Source organism: Pavona decussata, unplaced genomic scaffold, assembly GCF_977016875.1.
Source record: "Pavona decussata unplaced genomic scaffold, jaPavDecu1.1 SCAFFOLD_109, whole genome shotgun sequence".
NCBI lineage: Eukaryota > Metazoa > Cnidaria > Anthozoa > Scleractinia > Agariciidae > Pavona > Pavona decussata.
In genome coordinates, this window is record NW_028145523.1 from 977,501 (window position 1) to 1,004,843 (window position 27,343).

The following is a 27,343-nucleotide window of genomic DNA, read 5'->3' on the forward strand; positions in this document are numbered from 1 at the left end:
CCTTTGCCTTTTTTGAAGATGGCTGATAGAAGAAGATAAACTCACTCAGGGCAGAGAAATTCATTTACTGTTACCCTTAAGAAATTGTACCTAAATTCAAACAGGAGGTAAAACTATTATCAGATTTTCTTCCTGAAATACCCAGAACATTGTTCAGCCCTTGTATCTCCACTCTGAAGAAGTTGTTAGAGAGCGTAAGTAAAAACTCCTTTACAAGACTGAAAATGCCATTCAACTGGAGATGGCATTTATTGAAATAAAGGAGACAAAAAGGAAGCGGTAAATCTATGACGGCATCTCAGTAACGATGTTTTGCTCTTGATAATAATTGAAAATTACACTCCAGGGAATCCTAGACATTCATTGGAAGATTTTTAATGCAAACGTGAATCATGTCATGGCTTGCGGCTTAGAAAATAATGACAATAATTTGTAATAAATCATTGAAAACCTTCGGGCTGTATTCGAGAAGCTAGTAATCATTCTTTTGCAGCGAAGTTTTAAAAGAGAAAATATTGATGACAAAAAGGTGTGTTATTGTTGATAGAAAACTTAGGAGTATAAACGGAAAATTAGTGTTTACTTTGAACCGATTGAATGATTGAAAATCTCAGTTTATACCAAGCGTTTGTCGCCTAACATTAGTGCTCGGTTCGTGGTGGTAGTCACATTTACTGCTAAATGCTGGACTTCCTTTTAGCTCTGTGTCTAGGACTGATTCAAAGTAGTACACCAGTATATTTGGTTTTAGCTGACACTTGAAGAGATCAAGTTAGCGCTGATATTTTACGATTCGATTCAGAGATCTTTCTTCCTCATAAATTAAATATTAGCCTCAAATTGCTTCGTCCACGGACTTGAATCAGTTCTTTCTTTTAAAATAGGCCGGCAGATACTGAAGATCATACGGATGGATGAACGTGGTCAACTTTCCCTTTAAATAAAATTAAAAGTTATTGAAATAAGTTTGTGTTCAGAAAAGATAAATTTATTTGCCAAAATAAAAGAAAAATTGCAACAAGAGGATTCCTAACTTGAGAATAGTGAACACGGGTTCGTAATCATAAACTGGTATGAATATTTCCTAAAAGCGACAAATTCTTTCGATAAAGGTGTACAGCTAGAATCGATGTTACTTTCACTTTTCACAACCTGTCTTTTAACTGAGTGATGTAAAAACCTTTTCCATCAATGTTTTAGTAGTCCAGGTTTTTCCAGAAGCCTCCTGGTTGCACGACAGCATCTTCACTAATTGGAGTGTGAAAGATTTAAACCAGCAACAACATGAAGTTCAATGTGGGTGTTGTTTTACTCTCTGCTTTAAGCATCGCATTTGCCAGCAAAGGTAATTAATATTTGTGTTTCTCAGTGTTCCATGAAATAAAGCTTCCTTTATATTTAATGTATCTTTACTAGAATAAAATGCTATGCTCGTTGTTTCTAAACATAAATATTTAATTAATGGGGTATCCCTTTCATTCTGCCCCTGCAGGGAACTGTTTTTAAATAATTTGTTGTTCTGTTCTTTCGGCAATGAGATCATTCATTAAAAAGAAGAAGGAAAAAAAAACATTTGGCATAGGGCACGTCACTTTTAGCAACACTCTCGGAATATGAATACTTGGAATCGCGTTTGGCGCATTTTTTTTTTAATTAACTATTTTAATTCCGGACTCTGTGAAATAGTACTCTTCTTTTGTTTAATTTATTTTGGTATATCGCGTGAATGCTTTTCATCCCCCTCTCGGAATGGTCGTTTTATTATTTTATACTCTACTTTCTAATAACATTCCCATTCTGTTCATTCCAGAAGAGATAAAAAGAAAAAATTGCTCCCATTGTCGAGTTCAAATTTAATATTATACAGTGTTATTTTCTCAGTTTAATTAAGAGTAAATTGTAATTGTGTTTTACATCAACTTAAAAAAAATGGATGTTGGATGATATTCAAATTCAAATTCAAATTCACATGTAACATGTGATACGGAGTACTATATCCTTATAGTATATATATTTTAAACAAAACAGGTTCATCCAATTTTCCAACAGTAATCCAAGGAAAGCTTGTAGGTGCTGTCCGACATCAAGTTCGAAAATCTTACTTGCCAGTTGTCAGTACTTCCAAAATCCGACATCCGAGTTGTGAAAACCCGACATCTAAGTTGTGAAAATCCGACCTCTTACTTGAAAACACCCAAATCCCCTCTGAAGGACAAAACGAAGGCTTTATTGTTCTGTTTGACTATCTTGATCACTTTATAAAAGCCTAAGCTAGTGAACAGCACACTGACGAAATTGTTTCATTTTCCTCCGAGTTTGGTACGACTAGCGTTTTTTTTTTTTTAAATTTTACAAGCTGGTATTTGTATACAATGTAATCTATAGGAACCATTTTTGGATTTACGTACAGGAAACAGAATATTTGAGGAAGAAGTGATTAATTTTGTTTCTTTCCTATATGTAAATCCGGAAACGGTTCTAATTTACGTTGTCTACAAATACGAACTTAAAACGCTTAGTTGGTGAACTCGCTGATGAAGTCAGAGCTAGTCGTACGAAACTATCTAACCAAGTGTTACAAATTCATCAGTGTGCTCCTCACTAGCTTAACCATTTATAAAATATTTATCAAGATACTTAAATAAAACAATAAAGCTTTCGTTTCGTCAGTTTTGCAGTGATTTTGGAGGCAATTATTACAAGTCGGATTTTTGACTTGGGGTGTCGAATGGCACCTACAGCGTCCATAGTAATCCCCTCCATAACCTGCGATCAGGCGTTTTTTTTTTTTTTGGGGGGGGGGGGTGGGGGGGGAAGAGATGTAGGGAGGATATGATCGCAGGTTATCCCCTTCAATACACTAACAACTCGATCATTTATTTTTCAGATGGAGGTTCTTGGGGATACGAAAAAACAGGTATCGCTTATGTATGCATTTAAAACCGAAAGACACACCTGTGGTGTTTAAATCAAATAGTTGAACTAAAAATCCGTACAAAATATTAACGGCAGACTGATCCCAACGGCGGAGGTGACGAGCTTGATAGAACAAACAACAAAAGCTAGAATAACTGAAATATATTTGTTTTTTTTTAAAAACAAGTGATCCGGCACCACTCATTGGTTTGTCGCTGTGGAATTGCAGATTTTATTGTAAAAATCCGTCGCTTGTAAATAAGTTGATTCAAGGTAGAGTCCGCAACAAATACATAAACAACTTCGGCAGTTCTTAATGCTATTTCCTATGCTCAAATACCTTCTGAGTAAAAAAAAAAAATGAAACCCAATGCGCGAAGAGGAACTATTAGGGGTGAATGAAGCTCTTTGTTCTGTTAATTTTTGCTTTTTTTTTTCTTTGTTTTGTTCCAAACGCAATATTTTTCCTCCGGGTCTCCTTTTCCCTGTTCCTCACTATCAGAACGAAAGAAAAAGTATTGAATGCATGATATAGGAACATTATTCTTACACATGGAATAAGCCAAACGCACTTCAATTTATATAATGAGCTATCCACAAAAGAATAGCTTTAACACCTTTAACTTTTTGCATGATATTAGTTTATGGCCCAGGAGACTGGGGAAGAGCGACACCTCTATGCAATGGACAGTTCCAGTCTCCAATTGACGTCATCACAAGCTCGGCCCAGGTCAACTCATCATACACCAGTCTCGTACTGACCACTGATAATCCAGACGGCGTGGTTACTGGAAGTTTAATCAACAATGGTCACGCGCCTACAGTGCTCATCGACAAGTCTAAGGGTGGTGTCACACTCGAGGGGGGACCCCTCGGGAAAGCCACGTACGTATTACAGCAGTTTCACTTTCATTTTGGCTGTGACAACAGTGTTGGTTCTGAACATACCGTGGATGGAAGTTCCTTTCCATTGGAGGTATTTTAAATAAAATTGTTTTCTAATTAGTAGGACAATTACCTTACTAGTTAAAAAAAAAAACCACACACATCCTCGTGAGACATTGCGGATGATCCGAGTAGCTTAATCAAATCTTCTTTGATCAGTATACCTAAATAATACGGAGATCCTGAACGGCTGTTTAACCAGGTTAATCAGTTCTATATCCTCAAAATATCTGTGGCGATTTTATCTTTCGCCCTCAAGTAAACTTGGGTTAAGAGCAAAAGCACAAAGGCAGATTTTGTATTCCTCTTTTTCTTTTTTCGAAACCTCTCCGTAATCTAACTGGGCAACAATAAAAAAATGGTTGTTTGATGGCTCCAAGAATTGAGAAGGTAAAAGAGGGGAAGCTTGAACAATGTGTAGAAATCCGAAAAAAAAAAAAAAAAAAAGAAGAAGCGTCTTACATTGAAAATTGACTTTGAGAGACTCTACGGGAAAATCATTATATTCTTGTAGCACTACTAGGTGCATGGTTTTCCTAATTGGTTTTTTTTTCGTGAATACTTTCTACGAATGGACCTGTAACCTGGTGGATTCATGATAAATAACACGTTTCTCTGGTTAAAAATATACGTATAAAAATCTAATGTTTAAAAACTCCCAACGTTTCGGCAAAAACTTCAGCTTTCATCAGGGGGAAGTGATCATGACAAGGATTTTTTTTTTTACAAAAAAACACGATATAATCAGTTAAGAAAAATGCAAAATTTGAGCTGATTAAGTCTTGTTCTTTAGAGCTAGATTCAAAATACAGTATTAACCTAAATTGATTTGTTTATTTATTGACAGATGCACCTTGTATTCTACAACTCTTTTTACGGGAGTTTCCACGAAGCCGCGTCCAAGCCGGACGGTTTAGCTATAATTGCAGTGTTTCTACAGGTATTTTGAAATACAGTTTAACCTCTGCTAAAAGTCACTTCCATAAGGCACACATTTCCTACAGGTCCTAGTTTTTCTTTGAAAGGTTTCAGTATAGCTTGCCCTGTTCTCAACCGTATTGCTTGAGCGACTCCTTGTTAATTTCCTTTAGGTGGATGGTGGATTCACCAAATGGATGGAAAACATCGCTATGTCGTTGAGGAATGTACAGTCTCCTAACGGTAAAAGTGTATAAGTTGTTCTGCGATAGTTTAATTCTTTTAAATTCACACTTCTTTCAATGGTATTTTGACGAATCTTTTGTTCTTGCTTGATAGGGCGTAGCTACAGTCTGGGAGAAGGTCTACCGCTGGCCAAACTCGTCCCAGACCTGGGTTCTAAAAACGCACCTTACTATACGTACAAGGGCTCCCTTACCACTCCACCCTGCTACGAATCTGTTCAGTGGATTTTGATGAGAAACCCAATATCAGTCACTGAGTCGGAGGTCAGTGTCGAGACTGTAATGATAAAATGGTTGCTTTCGTTCATTATGTATAACACAGGAAGAAGATTAAGAATTTCAGTTTTCAATGATTATGATCATAATCATCATCGTCCTCCTTCTCCTCATCATGATCATCATTACCGCCAAAAACGTTTTAGTCCCTTTCTTCACCATAATCACGTGATCGCGACGTCCATTGTCGTTTTTCCTCCCTAGGCCTTATTTTTCTTTCTTTCCGATGAGCGACACTTGGTGATGTCAAAAATACTGCACGAGCTCTTACACTTTTAGTTTACGTAGGGTGCGTTCGATTGACCCTATTTCGGAATAGGAATACATGAAATGATGGCAAGAAATCCCTCATAAGAGGTTTTTGGAGTTACTAAAGTACCAAGTCGCTTTTAAATTATCATGTGTCAGCGAAAATTTACAAAAATGTCTTCTCAAATTTACTTAAAAAGATAAATTTAAGAGCTATTCTGATTATTCTTATACCGGAATAAGGTTAATCGACCATGACCTTAGAGTATCGTACGATTTGGTTGGTCGCTCCGACTCCTGGTCCTTAGCTCGTCAAGCAAATTGTTCCGTTTTTACGCTGATAATTTGCTCCGCTTGCTGCCAGAACTGGCCTGAAGACAGGTCTGTTTGAAAACAATAAGATTATCCTAGCTGTATGCAGGATGTTTGTCCCATGAACCCAGTTTAATGGCCTTAGCTCCCATGAGTCTCCTGTAGCTCAGTGTAGAGCATTCGAACCAGTAATCGGAAGGTCTTAGGTTTGATTCCTGATAGGAGCAGATGTGATGTGATGCCTGTGCCACTATTTGAATAATACATCATTCTCAACAAGATTATGGTTTGAAGAACTGGTTCCACAAATTCTGAAAATGGTATGCGCCACGTTGAAGGAACTCCAAGGACCGCTATTAAACCAGTTCTTTCAATAAAGTTGGTGGTGAGATGACCGGTCTGACCGGCCAGGCTGACAAATGGAACACACCCTGGGATATGCTCCTGCACAGGCCTCTTCCATGATAAAATTTCACACAGATTGAATCTGCTAATAGTGTCTGGGTCATCGATGGTCAGTTAGCCCGGCGTTTTATTGCACACTTGGTGGATAATCGTCAACTTCATGCAAGGTGTTTTGGTCTTAGTTTATGACACAACAGTTTCAAACAAAGTTTACAGAAGAGGATCGGAAGTTTCCAGAAGTCTGAATAAGGCGCTGTGTCCAAAACGTCACTCCTTCTCTTCCCAGATTAACTTTGCCCCCGTTTTTGTCAGTGTGGAAAAAAGAAAAGGATGTCTAGTCAAAGTTCTCTACCTCCTCTCCCACCCCTTGTGCTATGAATCAATGTAGCCTTAGAAATTAATGAGGACGGGAGTCCAAATTGCATTGGACCATCGCAGAAAAGTTCCCTCTACATTTCAATAATTACACTCTTCAGTTCCTTTACTTGCCAAAACTGGCTCAACCACCACCCAATTCTAAGGACCTAATGAGCGTGTCGAATGTAATCACAGAGAAATGGGCTGCATGGGGAAATCAGGGGTTGAAAAAATGAAATAAAAAAAGAAAATTCTTCTCTCTACCTCCTATCCACTGTGGTAGTTTTCTTCATTTCTCGACACTGACTTGGAAATTCTGAGCAAAAATTTCGAAGCAAAAAGTCAAGCCCCACCCCATTAGAAAAAAAAGAAGAAGGAAAATTTACCAAATCCAAGTAAGTTCAAACCTCGAAAGGGAGTCAACCCTTTGTATAACACAATTTCACAGTCATAATCCATGAAATAGCTAGCTGATATAAGAGCCATTTGATATTATAAAACTATTGCAACCATAACTTTTCATTGCAATTTTTACTGTTATTACTTTCCACCAGTTGCTGCTGATGCGCCGGTCCCTGGCTTCAACCAACGGCAAGCCATTGTGCAACAACTTCAGACCAGTGAAGGCCTTGAATGGACGGAAACTCTTCAAAGGGCCTGCACAGGGTAAACTGCCCGGTCTTTTGAACATTCGCTTGTTTCGCTAACGGTGGAGCAGGAAAACTCTGAGCACTGCTGTGGAACAATGCACTAATAGCAGGCTTATTGCCCGAGTCCATAATCATTTAGCCAAAAATTTAATAACTATAGCGCACCAACAAGTTTATATTGGGTTACCTTCTAGTAGTGTTGGGTAGTATTTACGCTAGGTGAATTGGTGACGTAAACACTTATCTTAATGTCAGTTATTTCCATAGAAAGATAGTTGTTACAAATTGTTTAGGGGTTAAAGTGCCCCTGGGACGAAAATTTCATTTTCCATCTTTTTGCATTTTCGTGTAGAATATGACCTTCTTACTCATGTTACCAAATTTCAATCCTTTACGGCGATTGGAAGTACTTTTTTCTTAGCTTTTTATTCGAGATTTCACGGCCGCCATTACTTGGCCTTGTTCCGGAAGTTAAGGCTCAAATTACAGGAAGTGACGTCATTGGCTCAACACGAAAAATTCTACATGGCTAATTTTCATATGGATTCTACTTCATAAACTGTATTCTACTGTTGCGAACTAAATAACAGCAGAATACAGTTTATGAAGTAGAATCCATATGAAAATTAGCCATGTGGAATATTTCGTGTTGAGCCAATGACGTCACTTCCTGTAATCTGAGCCTCAACTTCCGGAACAAGGCCAAGTAATGGCGGCCGTGAAATCTCGAATAAAAAGCTAAAAAAAATACTTCCAATCGCCGTAAAAGATTGAAATTTGGTAACATGAGTAAGAAGGTCATATTCTACACGAAAATGCAAAAAGATGGAAAATGAAATTTTCGTCCCAGGGGCACTTTAAGTAAGTTAATTTGGAAATTTTCTGCATTATTAACATTAATAATTACAGCAACAGGCGGTAAGATTAGCAAATTGTATATATTTCGAAAGCAAGTTAAGCAGCAATGTCGGGATCTCGTTTCACAGCTCTCAGAAAGAACATTATTATTTGTGAGATTTTTATTGGCTATATGAGTAAAGATAATAATTGACTGACTGACTGATTGATTTTACTGATTTGATATGATTTGATTGATTTTTAATGATAATAAAAATAATAATAATAATAATAATAATAATAATAATAATAATAATAATAATAATAATAATAATAATAATAATAATAATAATAATAATAATAATAGCAATATCATTAAATGTCTTTATTATATCTCCCACAGTTAGTACGCGCTGTGTGATTGGTCAACTTTGCGGACCGTATTTCACTGTACGTCGCGCTAAATTTGAAAGTTTGGTGCCCGTTTAACCTCTGAGATATAATAAATATCTTGTTAACCTCGATCGTTTTCTCGGTCCGTACTGTAAGTTATGGATCCTGTTTTTTTTTCCCGTTGATTTATGGCCCAAGCGTATATCAACGGGGAAAAACTCGGTCCCTAACTTACAGTACGGATCACTTACTCGGTTAGTAAGAACTATTTATGGACAAACATTTCTTCTTTCGTGCGAGATAGCCAATACCAAAACAAAGTATAAAGAAAATAGATTCCATTTGGGCGTGCGTATGTACTCCGATAACGCACAGAGGACATCAAAACGCGTTAAGAGTATCAGTCACGTTATCCTTGCCACGTTTTGATGTCCTCTGTGCGTACACTCGCACGCCCTGATTAAAAGGGAAGAGTGAATCGGAATGTCAAGTTCAGTGGTTTCTCGAGGGTAAGTAAGTCATCATGGAAGTTGACCTATGGAAGCTGGATCTGCGATGCGTATTTTTTCTGAAACAGGGAACTAAACAATCATTCTACGAGAGTGTGCTATAATATACTTTTAGAGTTCTTACAAACCAATCACATTGAGAAACCACGTCCACTTCGGCGGCATTTGTGATGCAACATGGCGGTCCTGTTGTGATTATAGGGACTTTAAGCAACCACGACGGCAACGCCAACGAAAACGTCACTTGAAAATATAAGTTCGTATTACATGCAGTTTTCGCAATTATTCCAATTCGTTTAACTTGTAAAATATAGCCGAAGTATCCTGGAACAGAATTGGGAAGAACGGTGTTCAAGTTGAGACAGAGAATGAAAAATTTGCCGCCTTGAGTTCATGTTCTCCAAAAAACCTTAAATTTAGTCATTTCACGTTCTTGTTTTGCCGAGGACGGCGAAGAAATGTACCAAAATTTATAACACACGTGCAGCGCATAGTTTTGCTCATTAAATCTTATTGTTTTATGACGTTCCCGTTGCCGCCGTCGTCGTATCTGCTTAAACTCCCTTATATAATATACAGTATACAAATTACTGTGAATCTTAAAAGGACAGTGTCACCTATTTTTTGTGTCACTTAGAATAGCCAAAACGCATATTTGTATGGATGTAAACGTTCGAATAATGGTTCAGTTCAGCAATAACCCTGCTAGTGCACAGAAACTAGTATCAATCATCTTTGGTTGTGGGTGGCTAGGATGGATATGGATTACACTTGAAAAATTTAGCCACTTTTTTCAAGTTCTTCCGGCCCTGTGCACAAGTTTCAAAAAGAGGTTAAAACTAACAAGGTAAAAGGTGTATCATGACATATATACAATTAAATTTGAAACCTGTGCGTATATTTCAATAATTATGGTTAACATCCTAAAACAAATTCAGAAATCGAAGAGACACCTTAAACGTTTCCGTATCTTCACGTGGGATGTGGCATGTTACTAACTGGCCTGGTGGAGGCTTGGCTGTTCTACTCTTTATCAATAAAGAGCGAAATTACTAAGCGCTGATTGGTTGAGAGAAAGGGCATTTTTTCTTTATCGAAGGCATTTTTAGTAATCAAGAGAGGGCATGATTACCTGTTAATGATTGGTTAATCAGTTGCATAGCAACCGTTCGTTATCTTGAAATTTGTTGCCAAGTTTTTGCTGCAACAATGGCTTGTCGTTTTATTGAAGCGGATGACAAATTAATTGAACTTTTGAAATGCGAAAGTGAAAACAAAAACACAAAACAAACCACAGGCTATTGGAAAGGAATTTGTCAAAAGTGGGCGAAAACTAGGGGAAAGGAGGAACAGCTAGAAAGCTACGATATCCCAGAATTGAACGAAACACTCTCGCAATTCCTGGCTGAGCTGAGAAAAGAAAACGGCCAAGACTACAAGCCAGACTCGCTAAAGGTGATGCAGGCGGCTTTAGATCGACATTTAAGAAGCCAAAATTATCCAAAGTCGATCCTGAGGGATACAGAGTTCCTGACTTCGAGGAAAGTGTTGAAAGGGGGAAAACGCCCCAACAAAGCAAAAAGCCTGACGAAGAAAGAAGAGCAGATACCATGGGAAAACGGCCAGTTAGGCAACCAAACCCCTCGCTCTTTAATAAACACCATGTGGTGGCTGCTTACAATGCATTTTGGTTTTCGTGGTCGACAAGAGCATCACGACATGATGGTCGAAAAGGATGATGATAGAGTCGAGTTCATCACTTTTTCCGAAGGGACTACAAAGACTAGGCAAGGTGGTCTACGAGTGAAACCTCGGCTAGCTACTCCCAAGATGTTCGCCACAGGCGAGAAGAGGTGCCCCGTTGCTCGGTTTAAACAATACCTAAAAAAACGTCCAGAAGAAATGAAGAAAACAGGGCCATTTTACCTGGCTGTTATCGATAAGCTTCAAACCAGCGCCGTGTGGTACAAGAAAACACCGATGGGCAAGAATACAATCAATAACATAATGAATACAATGAAAGGGGACTCACCGTTAAAAGATGTCTGCCCCGAAAAGAAGCTAACCAACCACTGGCAGTGCAAGAAAGACCGTTGTGAAGAAATGAAAAGCTCCAGTATCCCAAAAGGCGAGATCAAAAACATAACGGGTCACAACTCCGAACAAGGCCTAGATGACTACGACTCCGGTGATGGAAACGAGCAGAAAATCATGTCCAACATCATCGACAATGCCAAGCCTGCTTCCACTTCAAGACAAGTTCTCCATCCATTGTCATCAGTTGAAACTCAGTCCAGTTCAGCTTCCAGCCATGTCTACAACTTCAGCCATTGCAATGTAACGCTCAACGTCGCAGGAAGCCATTCTTTGCAATCCAGTCTTAGCCAGAGCAAGCGGGCTTACAAGAGAATCATGCTCCAGGATTCGGACTCAAATTAAACTGTGTTTTGTTCATTTAAAAGCACTTTGTTGTTTTTCTGTTGGCAGAAACGCTCTGTTGAAATGAGCTCTGTTTTCTAGACTTTTGGCAGTGTATCACGACACTGTTTTGGAGAATAAAATTTCATTGAATCGATAATTGGTCAGTTCAATTTGATTGATGATTTGGGCGCCGTAGCGCTAAACAGGCTTCCCAGATAAAAATAGACTGCGCGCTTGATTTTCCTTCGTATAAATTTTGCCCTTTATTGATAAACAAGTAATCCCATGAGACCTCGTACTATTAAGGATTAATTGCACTTGAGTTTTCAAAATTTTCCAAATTGCTCTCGTCGCTTCGCGACTCGGGCAATTTTGGAAATTTTGAAAACTCAAGTGCAATTAATCCTTAATAGTACTTGGCCTCATGTGATTACCGATACTAACAACAAGCTCCTTGGTCTTAGTTAAATTAAGGGTGCGTGTGATTGACCCTATTCCGGAATAGGAATACAGACAAAGATGAAAAGCTAGAAATCCCTCATAAAAGGTATTAGGAGTTACTGGAGTACGAGACGGCTCTTTAATTCTTATGTGTCAGCGATAGTTTGCAGAATTGGCCCGCAAAATTTCTTGAAAACAGAAAGTTTAACAGCTATTCCGCTTATACTTATTCCGAAATAAGGTCAATCGAACACAACCCTAGATTCACCAGATATTATCAACTTCTACGGAGGCATAACATGCGACATTAGGTACTACAGGTAAACTACAAGTTTCTACAAGTAATGTTACTAAAATACCCTCGGAGGAGGGACTAATATGTAATTAACATCTGCTTATCAGGAACACAAAAAGCGCGCAATACGCCGGACATCATATACTTTTTAGCTACGTCTACATCAGAGAAGCAAAAATCTTCCCGAATTCATCATTTACTGAGTGTTTTGATTTGCGAGATTTTTTACATTTTCTTCTAAAGATCCGGAGTAAGTCTGACTTTGGGCGATAATTGTAGGAGAATGTTAATGTTATTAAAAAACTGTGAGCATAGCAAATTGAATTCGAAAGTTCTTTTAGGGGTTTGCACGAAAACCGTCAGCAGTTTTGCGTTTTAAGAACATTTACACAATGGTCAGAGCAAAGGTAGCGTTTTGATTGGTGTAGAGGAGTTTATGATTAAAGGATAGACACACGAATGACCTCATGAGCCACAGAATTGCATAAGTTAAGGTGACAAGCACTGTTTGGGATTCAACTTACAAAACTAACTTCCGTCTCTTGTGATTTTACAAAAACGAGTCGTTAAAATTATAAGTAAGCCGGTCTAATTTTGATGCCCCTTCAGACCCTATCTTCAAGGAACTTCATACACTTAAATTCGATGACATCCATTCTTTAGAACTACTACTATGTGCTCTTAGTGTAAAAATTCTCTTCTATCCAGTAAGTTTAAGAAAACATTCCTCCTTAATACTCAAAATCATTCCTACAACACGACTTGCTCATTGTTTTAACTTGCTCTTTAGTAGAACCAACGCCAGACAATTTTGTGTATCCTATCAAGGACCTAAGTGCTTTAGTTCTTTAGATAAAGACATTTGTAACTCAATATCTCTTTCCTCCTTTAAATCAAGCCTTAAACAATATATTTACAGCAACTACTAAATCTGTATCTGTATTCAGTTTGACCTCGAATGCTATTTTTTTCCTCAAATGTTTATTGATCGTTTCCCGTCTATTCGTTTCAACTGTATTTGTATCAACCATCTCACAGTCTTCAAACATTATATGTAACAACTCTGAAATGAGGAAGCCTTATTTTATAAGCCCTATGGCTCTCTTAAGGCTTCCTCAGCACTTTCTCTGTAATGTATATTTTTTGTACTCTTATTTTGCTTTTTTGTAACGTGTGTGGTGAAATAAACCAACCAACAAACAAACAAACAATCAATACTTTTTTTTATTGCGATTGTCACGTTTTCTGGGGTCAAAAAAGTGGTGAAATTAAAGCTAAGTACTTTTTCCCAGGGGTTCCCGACGGTTCGTCTCGGTGGAATATCTGTTCTGAAGGACATTGCCCGCCTCGGAAAAAAAAACCTAACGTATACCACTGCCCTTGTCCAAAGTTAAATTGTTATATTGAATGTTCTTTTGCTGGAACACTGGAGCAGTATGGAGTACATGCTGACCAACAATCTCATATCCGAGACTTTAATATTCCATTTGATGTTATTACACTATGCGTTGGAAATGTTAGAGCGGTTTCATTCGAGAGTCGAAAGTAATTTCGGGTTTGCCTTGGTTTTGCATTACTACGCTCTGTGATTGGTTAACAGATTAAAAGCTCGCGCCCCTTTCTCAACCAATGGGAATCAAAACCAAAACCAATCGTGTCTTGGCGGCAGGCGTTTTCCCGCGCTTTGTGCCAGCTACATGTAATTGCTTCGAATTCTGATTGGCTCGTTGTGTTGTTTACATCTGTTACGATTGGAAAGGGTAATTACTTTGATTTTGGTATTACGACACTCAATTGGAAACTGCTCTTATTACTCCTTGGATGAATTTCCATTGTTGTATCTTGTGTATGTATTACAATTTGGGGCAGAATTCTACTTACATTTTGCCTGAGTATTACATGTTTACGTCAGTGATTATTACATTTTCTGGCGTAACACGGTGGTCCAGTAACACTTCCTAAATCTCCTACCATGAGTTGGTACTAATTCCGCATCATCAGCAAACAAGATGGCGGTCGGACTTCATAATCGCATTCAACAGAACCGTCTGTAATGGTAATGCCTAGTCTAAGGCTAAGTAATATCGATGAAAGCGACGAAGATGCTGCTTTATTTTGTCAAAACGAAATCACCCAGCTTTGGGACGTAATTCATTCACTAAGTCGAAACTGATGCCAAACAGTCTAAAGGACTACTTTACACGTACCGAATAATCAGCCCGATTGCCAGGTTCAATTGCATGGACCAATCTATTACACGTGTGAAAACAGGTTTTGCCTTCACAGAACGAAAATACGGACGGACGGGGAAACTCTTCAAAAACACTTCGGTAAAGGCCTTTCTCCTGGGGAACACTCGCTGGCTGCGGGAAGGACCGAGATCTCTTACGGCAAGCGAATTTCTCTGAGACAGTAAAACCACACAGAACTTGGCTCCAACGTAGGGTTTAATACCAAAACTATAACCTCGCGTACAGTCAAAACATAACCGAGGATTCAACCAAGGATGCAACCAAAGAAAATCTTACAAAGCACCTGTATTTAAGCCTAAGCTAGTAAAGCGTTTGAATAACATCATTTGCCAACGAGTCAGATTACAGAATACAGCAATCATTTCTGAAAGTCTATTGGACGAAATCTAAGCTTATTCTGAAACATTAATTACTTTCAAAAGTTACACAGGTGGATAACAGTTTAACAAAAGGCTAGTGCAGGTTACAATAACACTTCAACGCTCAATTACAGTTATGATCTTATAGGAACCGTTTAGGCCCAAATGAATACTACAGGTTGTGTTTACGGTTTATTGAACTTAAAACTAAGGAACTTAATATTTTCTACGTTGGTTTTTATATTTTTATCAGCAAAGCAAATTAAACCAAATGTCTAGAAATCCTCTCATCACATTCCTCCCACCTTAGCTCGAAACCCTCCTGGGTCGAGCAATAAAAATAGAAAGAAAACAAGTAATTGGGAAAAAGCACAGCGATGAAAAGTTGAAAAATAACTGGTTACATGAACGGTTTTTGTTGAGTTGTTTTGAAATGGTTTTGTAATTTTTGTTTTTGTTTTTGGTGGTTTTTTAAAATTTTGTATTTGGTTATGTGCCTGAACCGCGGCATAAACCGAGCTACCTAATATAGCGGTCTCGGGGGTTCAATAACAATGAAAAAGGCCAAACAATGAATAAATAAAGAAAGAAACAAGTGTTGGTGCGGAAATACGCTAAACAGAAAAACAAAATAGGCGAGATAAAAAAAAAGAATCCAAAACTACATGTGCAGAAAACAACAAAACGAAATAAAATAATGTAGCTTAGTTACGGCTCTCCCCCAAAAAAATCCCGTGCCAGAGAAAAGGGTAGGGTAAGCCCTATGTGCGTCCGCGACCGTTTTGGGCGAACGGGCGCAAAACTGCCGATAAAAATATCGGGCAAAGTCCTCTTTTCCTTCAGTGAACAAATCGTGAATGATGGTTAAAAAATGTTTGCTAAAATAAGTTTCTTCAGGACGGAGGAGCGCATAAGTGGCCAGTTGGTGGCGGAAAAAACTATCTTCCAGAAGAAGATACTTGGCCATGGCGTAAACAGTCATGAAGGGGAACGTGATGGTATAGTCCAGTATGGAGTCGTCTAAGAGGCCAATCATAACGTCCTGTTCGACTGCGTCAAGAACAGATGGAGAGAAACACACCATGTGGGAGCCATGGCGTCCAGCACGACAATTTGCACAGTAAAGGATGGTCGACCGTACCTTGGCCTGCACGAAACCACTCCGCCTTTGCAGGAGAGCAACGTCCGAGGTTGTGGCCCGGATGCGGGAGCGGCGATGGCGGCTACCACTGATTTTGACCACAAAACTGTTTGTTTTTCTGGTGAGGTGGTTGTGGAGCGATCAGCGGTAGCTGAGTGCAGAGCTTTGCAGGCGGTGTCAGCGGTATCTGAATGGTGGATACTTCATGTAGCGGGGAGTGATCCGTCGCCGGGCGAAAATCGCACTGCAAGGCATCACTGCTTGTGGAGAAAGGCACGGAATCAGGGCCATCAGCACGATAGGATATCACAGCGATGACTGGCTCGCGATAAGGCTCGTCATCTAACAGCAGAGGTGCAACTCGCGGGACATAATCAGGGTCTGGTAATCGGCGAGCTCGTGGGTGTTGCTTATAGAAGTTAGCAATGAGGCGCTTGTCCAAGATGTTCGTCACAGGTTCCCACGTGTTTTGGCTGGAAGGGAAACCCAACCATTTAACCAGAAACTGGGGCTCTCCATTGTAAAAGCGTTGTTTAAGCAGCTTCTCCACTTGATAAACGTTACCAACAACGGAACGAGGAGTAGTGGGATTTGGCAAGGAAGCGCCTTGGTGGTCGCCCGTTGTCGAGGAGGACTGGGCCTGCTCTGTCCTGGTATGGGATCGAGTCAGCGGAGCGGTCTGGGAACGAGGCTCATTGGGAGCTGAGGGTTGAATACTGCTCTGTTCAGGCTGCACATTAACTTCTGCTGGACCGTCGGTGCCAGATACTGGGTCTATGTCCACAGGTAGGAAACTGTCTGGTGGTAGATCAGCTTCAGTCAAATAAGATTCTTCAACATTCTCTGGTGGTTGCCGGATAGGGCGTGTATCTGGCGAGACATAGCGCTTGAGACGAGAGACGTGAACTGTTGTCGAAACACGGCGGTTATCGACGGCGCGCAAAATGCAGTGGACAGGTGACAGGAACTTGACAATCCTAAAAGGTCCATGCCAATTATGAGCAAGCTTCTTGGACATACCCTTGTGGTTACGTGGCGTATAAACCCACACTCGGTCCCCTACTTGATGGTTGACCGGGACGGCATGAAGGTCGTGATAATCTTTCATCCGCTGCTGGGCTCGCTGGATATTCTCTTTGGCAATGCGGTGTGCAATCTCGATGTTCTCAACCACTCGCGCTCGGTGCTCGGCAATAGAGGCGGAGATATCTCGGGGAGGCAGCATAGAGACATCCATAGGAAGTCGTGGCTGGCGGCCGTAGAGAAGGAAAAAAGGAGATTCTCCCGTTACTTCCGATGGCGAGATGCGGTACCCAAAAAGGACTGGGTTCAAATAGCGGTCCCAGTCTTTCTGGGAGCTGCTGACGTACATGGAAAGGCTTTGAGCAAGAGTTCCATTGAAACGTTCGACCAGGCCATCACACTGGGGATGATAACTGGTAGTGAAAACTTTCTTGGTGTTCATGAGGAAACATACCTCCTTGACAAGCTGTGATAGGAAGTTAGAACCTCTGTCGGACAGCAGAGTACGAGGGGCTCCATGTCGAGGCATAATCTGGTTCACCAACAAGTCTGCAATTGTCGGAGCATCAATAGAGGGGACTGCAAAGGCTTCTGGATAACGTGTGAGGTAGTCGGAGAACACCACGATGTACCTATTTCCTGAATCGGTAACTGGGAAGGGGCCAAGACAGTCAACAGCTACACGATCAAATGCACTCTCCACAGGAATTGGTAGGATGGGTGCTGTTTGTCGCTGTTTGGGGCTCTTCTTCATTTGGCAATGAGTACAGGAAGTACACCAAAACTGTATGTCTGCGAACATCTTAGGCCAATAATAGCGTTCCCGGAGCTTCTCATAAGTCTTGTTGACACCCAAATGGCCTGCTAAGGGGTCATCGTGTCCACCAACCAAAATTTCATGTCGTAAGGGGGGAGGTACGACTAACTGCGATCTAATACCAGGGACTCGTCGTCCTTTAGGCACCCAAAGGTGGCAAAGGAGGCCATTCGGATCCAAATAGTAATCAGCGATGGAGTGCATGATTGCTCGGGCTTCTGTACTGGTATGAGGCAGGCGTGATGACTCCAGATAGGTAATGATGTCAGCAAGAGTGGGATCAGAGCGCTGTAACTCGCGCACGCGCTCAATCTGTACACCCGGTTTGTCCATGGCGGCAACGACCGAATTGTAGTGACGGCGCGAAAGGGCATCAGCGTTACCATTGGAAACGCCAGAACGATGCTGGATTGTAAAATCGTGTTGCTGTAGGAGGAGGGCCCAACGTGCCAACCGACCGGTAGGCTCTTTGATGTTCATCAGCCAACGAACAGCAGCGTGATCAGTCAGGACTGTAAACTTTCTTCCATACAAATATGGCTGAAAATGGCGGACCCCGTCTACCACGCTTAGTGCCTCACGTTCCGTCGTGCTGTAGTTCCGCTCTGCTGGACTGAGCTTCCTTCCAGCGTAGGCAATGACGACTTCTTTGCCGTTGTGTTTCTGCCCCAGCACCATACCAATGGCGTCATTACTTGCATCAGTAGCCAACTGGAACGGCTGTGTAAAATCGGGGTATGCAAGGATGGGGGCTTGTGTGAGGGCTGTCTTCAGAGTCTCAAAAGCTTTCTGGCAGTCGTCAGTCCAAAGAAAACTAGCACCTTTCTTGGTTAGATCATGCAGAGGGCTGGCAATGTGGGCAAAACCTTTAACAAACTTGCGGTAATAATTGGTTAAGCCCATAAAGGCGCGGACGTCCTTGACAGACTTGGGTATCGGATACTCCTGGACAACTTTGATTTTCGCTGGATCCGGCTGAATCCCTTCACTGGTGATCACGTGACCCAGGTATTTAACCTGTCGCTGACCAAAATGACACTTGCTGGGCTTGAGTTTGAGTCCAGCAGCACGAAACCTGTCAAAGACTAGGCGAAGGTGGTGCAAATGTTCTTCAAAGGTCCGGGAATAGACCAAGACGTCATCTAAATAGATCAAAGCAATCTGCCAGGTTAGACCTCGCAGAACACATTCCATCAAGCGCTGAAAGGTCCCTGGGGCATTACAGAGACCGAAGGGCATGGTAATGAATTCATACAATCCAGCATGTGTGATAAAAGCAGTCTTCTCACGAGAAGCAGGCTCTACCTCGGCTTGCCAATATCCTGAGACCAAATCCAAACTTGAAAAGAAGGTGGCTCCTCCTAAGGCTTCCAGACTTTCTGAGATCAATGGCAGAGGGTAAGAGTCCTTTTTCGTAATGCTATTGAGCTTACGAAAATCAACGCAGAATCTAGAAGAACCATCGGGCTTGGGTACAAGAACAACTGGACTGGCCCATGGCGATGTTGAAGGTTGGATGACGTCACGGTTCAGCATATCCTCAATGTGCTTCTCGATAGTCTCCTTTTGGGCATGAGGTACCCGATAAGGGCGTGAGCGTATTGGTGGGTGATCACCAGTCTCAATGTGGTGTTGCACCAAATCAGTACGTCCAAGCTCTTCCGGGTGTACAGCAAAGATGTCCCGGTACTCATCTAACAATCCTCTTAGACGGGTTTGCTCCTCAGGAGTCAAGTTGCAATTGCTTAGATCAACTGGAACTGAGTCTAGGGTCTCTTGAACTGGCTGGTTCAAAACAGGCTCCCCAACAGGAGGCAGGACAGGATCTCTGTCAGCGGCTGAAAATGTACCCAGGGTGGCACCTTTATACAATGTCACCGGTCTGCTTGTTGGGTTAATGAGGCGGAAGGGAACGGTCCGGTCAGCTGCAATTGTAACCAAAGAGGCGGCTCCCTGCAAGTGATAGCGCTCTGCCAAATGAGAAACTGACTCAACCAGTCCAATGGTACCAGGCGAGGTGACTCCTTTGACCGTAGCTGGAAGCACTGTTTCACTTCTCGGCGGGATAACACATGTGTTTGGGGCTACCACGGCTATAAGGTCTTCTGAAAAGTTCACGGATGCAGGGTCTGTCAATTCCAGCGTCTGGGTTTCAAAACTGATATTCGCACGATGAGCATGAAGGAAGTCGCGGCCAAGGACTCCCTTGTATTCGACTCCTTCTATTACCTTAAAGGTACATGGGTACTTCCCACCAGCAATCTCAATAACAGTCTGCAAAATTCCACGTATAGGCATAGTCTCACCACTGACTGTCCTGATCGAGGTTAAGGGACTAGGCTGGAGGGGCGGCGGTTTTCCGTCATATAGATCAACACAATGCCTTGCATCTAATACGGACACAGCTGCTCCGGTATCCACGAGACAACGGGTCTGCTTTCCGTTGATCTTAACTTCAACCGAGAGATCTTTAGGCCTGCGTACCTGGGTGGAGTTGGCAGCTATGGTTGTCTCGGGAGGCCTAACAGGCTGTTCCGAGTCAAAAGGATCTGGTGCTGTGTTAGGCTCTGTTTGGTGGTTCGGTGCTGGCGTTTCGGTGTCAGCAGTAACAGTAACAAGGCTCTTGTTTGCTTCTGTAGTCTGGTTCTCAGGAGTCAGGGTTGCCGGTTTACCTATGGAAATTCCAGGGCGGTCGGTTCCTTCTCGCACTTGGCCTGCAGGATGTGGGTGTGTCAAATCGTCACCTTTGGCTGTTAATTGCTGCATGGTGGCATCTGTCTGCAGTGGTGAAGGTACCTTGGAAACTACTTCGGCGCGGCTTAGCCTCTCTGGTCGAGGACCGGGACGTTCAATTATGATTTCCTGTAGTTCAAAAGGATCAATGAAGTCCGATGAGTAGGCATCACTTGTCCCTGGATAGGGAGGTGGCTTTACATCTTCTGGAGGCGGTTTGTTCTCCATCATTGGTGGTATGGGCTGAGAGGCTCCCACATCAGTAGTCTGGATGTGTCTGTCTGTTGTAGGCCACAAGGGATATGGCACTGGAACTGGTAGATCAAACATGGCCACATACCCGTTTCCATCGTGAGACGAATACTCCTTGTCTGAACGCGGTGGCAAGTCGAGGGTCGGATCTAACTGGCCAGCGGTATTCTCTTGGAAAGGAGAGGTGCTGTGGCTGTTCTTGAGGGTCTGATCTGATTTAAGCAACCCTGGGATTGATGTAAAATCTGTGGATGGTGGCTCGGTAGGTAGCAGGGTTAACCAAGGTTTTGTAAACTGATCAGATGGCAGTAAAAACTGGTTAGCGGTCTCTGTCTCTTTGGAACCTTCTGTCAGCGCGGAGATGGCTGGGTGTGGTATAGTTTCTTCTCCACCAGGCCCTAGGTCAAAGTCATCCAAGCAGTTGTACCCTTCGTGTCTGGTTTCGTACGATGTCTCGTTGGGACCCTCTGTCAGCGCGGAGTCGGCTAAGTGTGGCATAGTTTCTCCTGCACTAGGCCCTAAGTCAAAGTCATCCAAGCAGTCGTACCCTTCCTGTCCGGTTTCGTAATCGTAGTAAGAATCCCAATCACTGGGGTATTCAGGTCCGTCGAGTTCACTCGCCTCTTCAAATTGGCTGTGGGGCACTGTGACATCCATGAACTGTCCCAATGAAGGATCACTTTTATTGTCAAAAGCAGCGACATGGTTCGGTTGTCGTGGTGGGGGCAAGGCTCGCGGGCGTGCCTGAAATCCCGTCGATTGCATTCTTGTATCAGGAGCGGGCAACGCGTATCTGGGTGCCGGCTGTCTATCACGGTTTCTTCGTTGTGGACAACTGTTCTGATAGTGACCACTCATGCCACAAGAAAAACAAACAGGTCGTCCATCTCTTGATCGTTCCCGATCGTTTCGTATCCCTTGTCGCCGCTGGGCCATACCATTAAGGCGTGCATCCACACGTCGGTCCAGGCTTCTCATTTCATTAGTCAGTTCCCGGATAAGTTTCATAATCTGTTCTTCTTTTCCAGGCTCAGAATAAGCTGCAACCCTGTCCTGGTTGGTCGGTGGAGACAATAGGCTATCAAGTTTCTTTGTTAGGGTGTCCATTTGCGCTTGCATAGCTTGTTGTTGATTATTTACTGAGCTGTTGGTACCTGCTACCATGGTGTTAAGTGTTTGTGTTAACTGGTTTAACTGGGCCGTCATAGTTGCATTGGAATTGTTCATGGTAGTTTTCACTGCTGCTGCGAGGCGAGCCATCTCTTCAGCCTCTTGAAAACTCTTTGGCTGTTTAAGAAGAACAGTTTCCCTTAAGTCGGCCCTTAATCCCTGCACAAAATATCTCATCTTGTCGGCGTCCGAGATCTTTATTCTGCGAAACTTGTTAGTTAAATCATTTAGATACGTGTCAAGCGACTCAACAGGTCCCTGCTGACGGGTGGTAATTGCTTGCCAAACAATCCAGCTTTGGTTCTCGTTCGCAAATCTTTCTCTCAAAGCGTCACGTAAGTGTACAAAAGTGTCCTTCTTGTCTTCGGCCAGGGAGTAATAAAAGTCTTCCGCAGGTCCCGCAAGATTCAATACAAGTTCAGCCAGTGCGGTGGGACTATCTGTGTTTATTCGTCGTAACTTTAAGTAATTCTCTACTTTATCCAGCCAACGGTTAATGTCTTCAGAGTCAAAACCATGGAATGAAGCAGGCCTTTGGGAACCAGTCGAATCAGGAATTGGGGCTTGTTCCATGACATTGATAGTCCTCTGGCGAAATTCCCGATTTTTCTGTTGCTGAGTTCTCAATTCTTGTTGCAGGTGGGCCATTTGCTCTTGCATTTGCTGTAACAGTTCTGCTTGCATGATACCTGTTGGTAGTGTTTCACGCGTAATTGATTCCTCCTTGGTTGGTGAAAATAGGTTTGATTCTCCTCCGCTATTATCACTTGAACTGTCGTCAGAGTCACTAGTATCACTCGAATGTTGTTTCCCTAACGAACTCAAGTGTCCGTTACAGCGTCGATCTTCTTCTCCGCTGTCCTCGTAGTTTAACCTTTGGGGAAAGTGTTTGTAAATATCAGAAGGTGAATTTATCACTGGTATGTGTTGCCCACCAGCTCCAAAGGCGTGGGCCCTAAACTGGTCACCAGAAACAGGTGTTGTGGTTGTTGGTACCTGTTGGCCACCTGCTGAGTGATTGTTTTCCTTAATGTTCTCCTCTACTTTCTCTTTTTGTTTTCCTTTTTCTGAATTTTCTCCGTTCCAAAAGTCGTCAGGATCGCTTATATCCTGTACCTCTAATCCAACGCGAACTTTTTCTCGCGAACAATGGGCTCTCTGGAATTCTGTGGCCACGTCACTTGAACTGGTTTCCTCTTCGTGGCTGGGCTCGACGCTGATATCGACGGGTTCCAGATTCGTTTTATTAACTCGATCAGCGTTTTCTTGGCGGGCTGGGGATTTACCGGAACAATTCGCTACTCCGGCTCTTGGTTTGCGTCGTAACTCTGGGGCTATTTTACTCTCATCGAAGGGCAAATCGCATTCAACAGCAACGTCAACCTTCTTTTTAGGTGTACTGGTTCCGTACAATAGTTTTTGGCTTCTCAAATTATACGGCTTCAATTTCCTTCTGAATAACTTCGACATGAAACTGTCAAATCTCTCTCTCTCTTTCTTTACTTACTTGGGCGTCCTTTGTTTACTCGCTCCAAGGGGTTACATCCTGTTCTGTGTTGTTCCAGTCGTCTCCGATAATTCTGCCGTAAGTACCACTCTCCTCCACCAGTGTGAAAACAGGTTTTGCCTTCACAAAACGAAAATACGGACGGACGGGGAAACTCTTCAAAAACACTTCGGTAAAGGCCTTTCTCCTGGGGAACACTCGCTGGCTGCGGGAAGGACCGAGATCTCTTACGGCAAGCGAATTTCTCTGAGACAGTAAAACCACACAGAACTTGGCTCCAACGTAGGGTTTAATACCAAAACTATAACCTCGCGTACAGTCAAAACATAACCGAGGATTCAACCAAGGATGCAACCAAAGAAAATCTTACAAAGCACCTGTATTTAAGCCTAAGCTAGTAAAGCGTTTGAATAACATCATTTGCCAACGAGTCAGATTACAGAATACAGCAATCATTTCTGAAAGTCTATTGGACGAAATCTAAGCTTATTCTGAAACATTAATTACTTTCAAAAGTTACACAGGTGGATAACAGTTTAACAAAAGGCTAGTGCAGGTTACAATAACACTTCAACGCTCAATTACAGTTATGATCTTATAGGAACCGTTTAGGCCCAAATGAATACTACAGGTTGTGTTTACGGTTTATTGAACTTAAAACTAAGGAACTTAATATTTTCTACGTTGGTTTTTATATTTTTATCAGCAAAGCAAATTAAACCAAATGTCTAGAAATCCTCTCATCACACACGTTACACATTGTGGGCGGATTTATTTTTCTGTTCGTGCAGTGCAGGGTGGACGCAAAAGATGTGTAGCCCTGTCGGAGATGTTTCACTCGTTTTCCTTGTCAAATTGGGCCAAATAGGCCCGATTAATCGATTCGCGTAGATCAGTCTTAACTTGAAGATATATTGAGAGCAAGCTTCCTGGTAGAATTAGGAATGTAAGTGGAAATCCAATTAGGAAAACCACCTGACACTACCTCATGGGAGGCTGAAATGTTAGAGAATCGCAACAAAATTGAGCCTGATTAAACGGAATATAATTTTAAAGCAAGAAACTAGACCTAGACGAAACAAAAAGGTCGCAACCCTCCAAATATACCGGCTAGAAATCAACGGCGAAGGATTCAGTTATTAAAAGCAAATTAGTGGGATTTTTGCTTTCCGTCTAGAATTATGAACTCCAAAACGTTCAAACCTGACACTGGTTGTTCAAAGAGTGGACAACTTAATCCAACGGCAGATAAGTTGCTATCCAGAGGATAAAATGTATTAGTTTGGTCACTTGGAGTACATTCGTTTATCCGCTGGATAGCGATTTATTCGCTGGATGAAGTTATCCGCTCTTTGAGCAGTCGGGGCCTGAAGACTGATTTGTGTCGTTCGCCGTCTTCGTTTCGCATTTTTCCGCATAAATATTTTTTCACTACTGAAACCAAACGAAAACGAGTCCTGATCACACGTCTTTTTAAAGTTGAAAGCCTTATTTTCACACCTTATCAAGAAAATCAATATATCTTTTTGACGTTTAGATATTTTTCCTAATATAAAAAAAATAATTACTTTGGCTGCTTTGTTGACAACTTTGCAATCTTAACATGAATTTTTCCGATGCATCCTATAGTCCTGGCGACAAAGAACAAATTTGAGTCTTTCTGATCACTGAGCTGATCACTTAAAATTTCACCCTTTGAGTGAAGCTTATACACCTGTGATTCTCATCTGAATAACGAAGCTATGCGTTAGAATAAAAATGTTTCCGTTTTATAATAATGGTTTTATAATATTTATAGCGATAGTTCAATTCTGTTACTTGGCTTCACCTTGAGCTCTTTGGAATTTAACGACTTCCGACATCTCCGACATGGACAGACGACAGAAATCAAAATTACGTTTACTTTACTTAACCTATTAAATAGCGGCAACGTATGTTAAAAAGTCCTTCTAATGTTGTGTCTGTTGGTGTTATTGATTGCGGCCTGCTTTGTTGATTCCAGTTTCCTGGCATAAGCCGTTCATTATAACGGCGTTTAACAATGTTTGTGGCGAAACTTTTGAACAATTTCCAAGAACGTGGCTCAGTAATAATTCGGATAGGTGACGTGATATAATTTGGTGCTACAATCGTGGACAAAACGGTTAAGAAAACGTACCCTTCCAAGCGTTTTGACAAGTAAACAATCGAACGACCATATTTTCCCCGCCCCCCTCCCCCCAACTCAATGTTGTTTGGTGGGTCACGAACAGTTTCACGGCAATCAGCATTTCCCAAATCAACATTGTATAGGGGGAGGGGGGGAGGGAGAAGGAACTTGTAGAAATTCGAGGGGAGGAATAGGAAATAATTGTTTTTGGTAGGCCGCGTTCAGATTTCTTAACGAGAATTGTCCACGATTGTAAAACAGACAAATTGTTTAAAAACAGAGATCTAACCCTGCACAGAAACCCGGTCGGGTGATATGTAATTGGACATTGGGTACTAATTAACGTCCAGGAATATTGCCATTAATTGGTTCTAATTCGCGGAGATAATGGTTGTAATTAATTTGTAACGCAAAGAGATGCATTATCTCATCACCTCGCCAGTTATACAATGGCTTTTACGGGCGCAATTGACTCGCAAAGAAAGGCGTATATTGCATATTTGGCGCGGCAGAAGATATTACCAGCCGTAGAGATACTGAAACAATGCAACATTTCACTTGCATCGGTATACAGAATTCGAGACGAGTTCATATCCGTGAAACAGACCGGTCCCGTTTATACGCGCAGGAGGACCTCCGAGCAAGTTGTGCGCGCGTGACCAGAGAAAAATTATTCGCTGTTTGCGAGCGCTACGAAAAGAGGAAGGACATTTTTCTTCCAGTAGGATTAAGGAGCGGGCTGGTCTAAAGCCTAATGAAGTAAGCAGCAGGACCGTTTGGCGTTTTCTGCACAAGGAAGGCTACCACTACCTGCAGGCGCGTAAAAAAGGCTTGATGTCCGAGGATGACATGCGTCAACGTGTTCACTTTGCAAAGAACATAAAAAATAACCACTCTCGGGATATTTGGTGCAATACGGTTGCTTTCTATTTGGATGGTGTCAGTTTCTATTATAAAAGAAATCTGGCGGATCAAGCTAGAACGCCACAAGGGAGAGTATGGAGGAGAGCGTGCGAAGGGCTTATTCAGGGATGCACAGCCGGCTAAAGGATGCAAAGAGGGGAGTGGAGGTCGCGTTTTAAGATTAATGGTGGCCATTAGTTACGGTAAAGGAGTAATTGAGTGTCATGCATATGATAATCTGGACAGCCGTTCATTTGCCTCTTTTGTTAATAGAAAATTTGATTCTATGTTTGCAAGAGCAGACAAGAATGGTTCTCGCATGTTTGTACAACTCAACGCACCGAACCAGAATTCTGCTCTTGTTAGAAGAGTACTTAAAATAAAAAGGGCAAAACAATTATGTATTCCGCCTCGCAGCCGTGACATAGATGCTATCGAGAATTTCTTTAATCTTGTTTAAAAAAAGCTGAGAAAACAGGCTGTAGAATTAAACATTACGCGTGAGACATTCGATGAATTTTCATCACGTGTAATTAGAACAATGTACAACTTTCCATCAGAGGTAATCGACAAGATTATAGACACTATGGGTGGCCGTATGGATGCCATTATTACTGGAAAAGGACAACGCACTAAGTATTAATACTTGTATTCAATATACATTTATTATTCTTGCAACTCAGGACACGAAAGCAGTCTTTTCTGACCAAGTAATAATCAGAAGATTACGTCACGCTAGTATTTTATTGTGTTACATAGTACAGCGTGCGTGACAGGCATGTCACAAACGTCAACAAATACATTCTACAAGAGAAAATGTGTCCATTTCTTGCCGTAACATCTACCTTTCTTCCGTTTGTTTACATAT

General features: G+C 41.7%; 3 protein-coding genes across 7 annotated transcripts in view; 2 read left to right on the forward strand and 1 right to left on the reverse strand.

Annotated features, from left to right (window-relative positions):
• The window catches only part of LOC146470939 (carbonic anhydrase-like), a 10,305-nt gene extending 1,980 nt beyond the window's left edge, over positions 1–8,325 (forward strand). For 2 of the 4 annotated variants that reach the window (XM_085121468.1, XM_085121466.1), the window contains exons 2-8: positions 1,201–1,345; positions 2,888–2,917; positions 3,558–3,892; positions 4,709–4,801; positions 4,953–5,022; positions 5,119–5,288; positions 7,178–8,325. In XM_085121468.1, coding sequence (XP_084977594.1) covers positions 1,285–1,345; positions 2,888–2,917; positions 3,558–3,892; positions 4,709–4,801; positions 4,953–5,022; positions 5,119–5,288; positions 7,178–7,330 — 912 coding nt within the window. In that variant the 5' untranslated portion in view covers positions 1,201–1,284 and the 3' untranslated portion in view covers positions 7,331–8,325. Of the gene's footprint in view, positions 1–446; positions 530–905; positions 924–1,200; positions 1,346–2,887; positions 2,918–3,557; positions 3,893–4,708; positions 4,802–4,952; positions 5,023–5,118; positions 5,289–7,177 lie in introns of those variants that run through there. The other 2 variants (XM_085121467.1, XM_085121469.1) reach the window with 2 other exon arrangements.
• A 2,008-nt stretch (positions 8,326–10,333) lies between these two features.
• On the forward strand, positions 10,334–11,659 carry LOC146470940 (uncharacterized protein KIAA1958-like). The gene has a single exon (XM_085121470.1). It carries the CDS (start codon positions 10,471–10,473, stop codon positions 11,449–11,451), a length of 981 nt encoding a protein of 326 aa, XP_084977596.1. The 5' UTR covers positions 10,334–10,470; the 3' UTR covers positions 11,452–11,659.
• Positions 11,660–14,598: 2,939 nt separating this feature from the next.
• Positions 14,599–24,167, reverse strand: LOC146470941 (uncharacterized). 2 transcript variants are annotated; one of them, XR_014866925.1, is made up of 2 exons: positions 14,671–24,167; positions 14,599–14,635 (listed from the first exon to the last, which is right to left on the reverse strand). XR_014866925.1 is itself a non-coding variant. In XM_085121455.1 (2 exons), exon 2 carries the CDS (start codon positions 23,384–23,386, stop codon positions 16,004–16,006), a length of 7,383 nt encoding a protein of 2,460 aa, XP_084977581.1. In that variant the 5' UTR covers positions 23,387–23,731; positions 23,767–24,167; the 3' UTR covers positions 14,599–16,003. The 2 variants fall into 2 exon arrangements, 1 of the variants encoding a protein (XP_084977581.1); XM_085121455.1 differs by having other exon boundaries at positions 14,599–23,731; positions 23,767–24,167.
• Between the last annotated feature and the right edge of the window lie 3,176 nt (positions 24,168–27,343).

What these genes read in the sequence shown, in the direction of transcription:
- LOC146470941 (XM_085121455.1), bottom strand. Translation starts at nt 23,386, where the DNA reads ATGTCGAAGTTATTCAGAAGGAAATTGAAGCCGTATAATTTGAGAAGC.
- LOC146470940 (XM_085121470.1), top strand. Translation starts at nt 10,471, where the DNA reads ATGCAGGCGGCTTTAGATCGACATTTAAGAAGCCAAAATTATCCAAAG.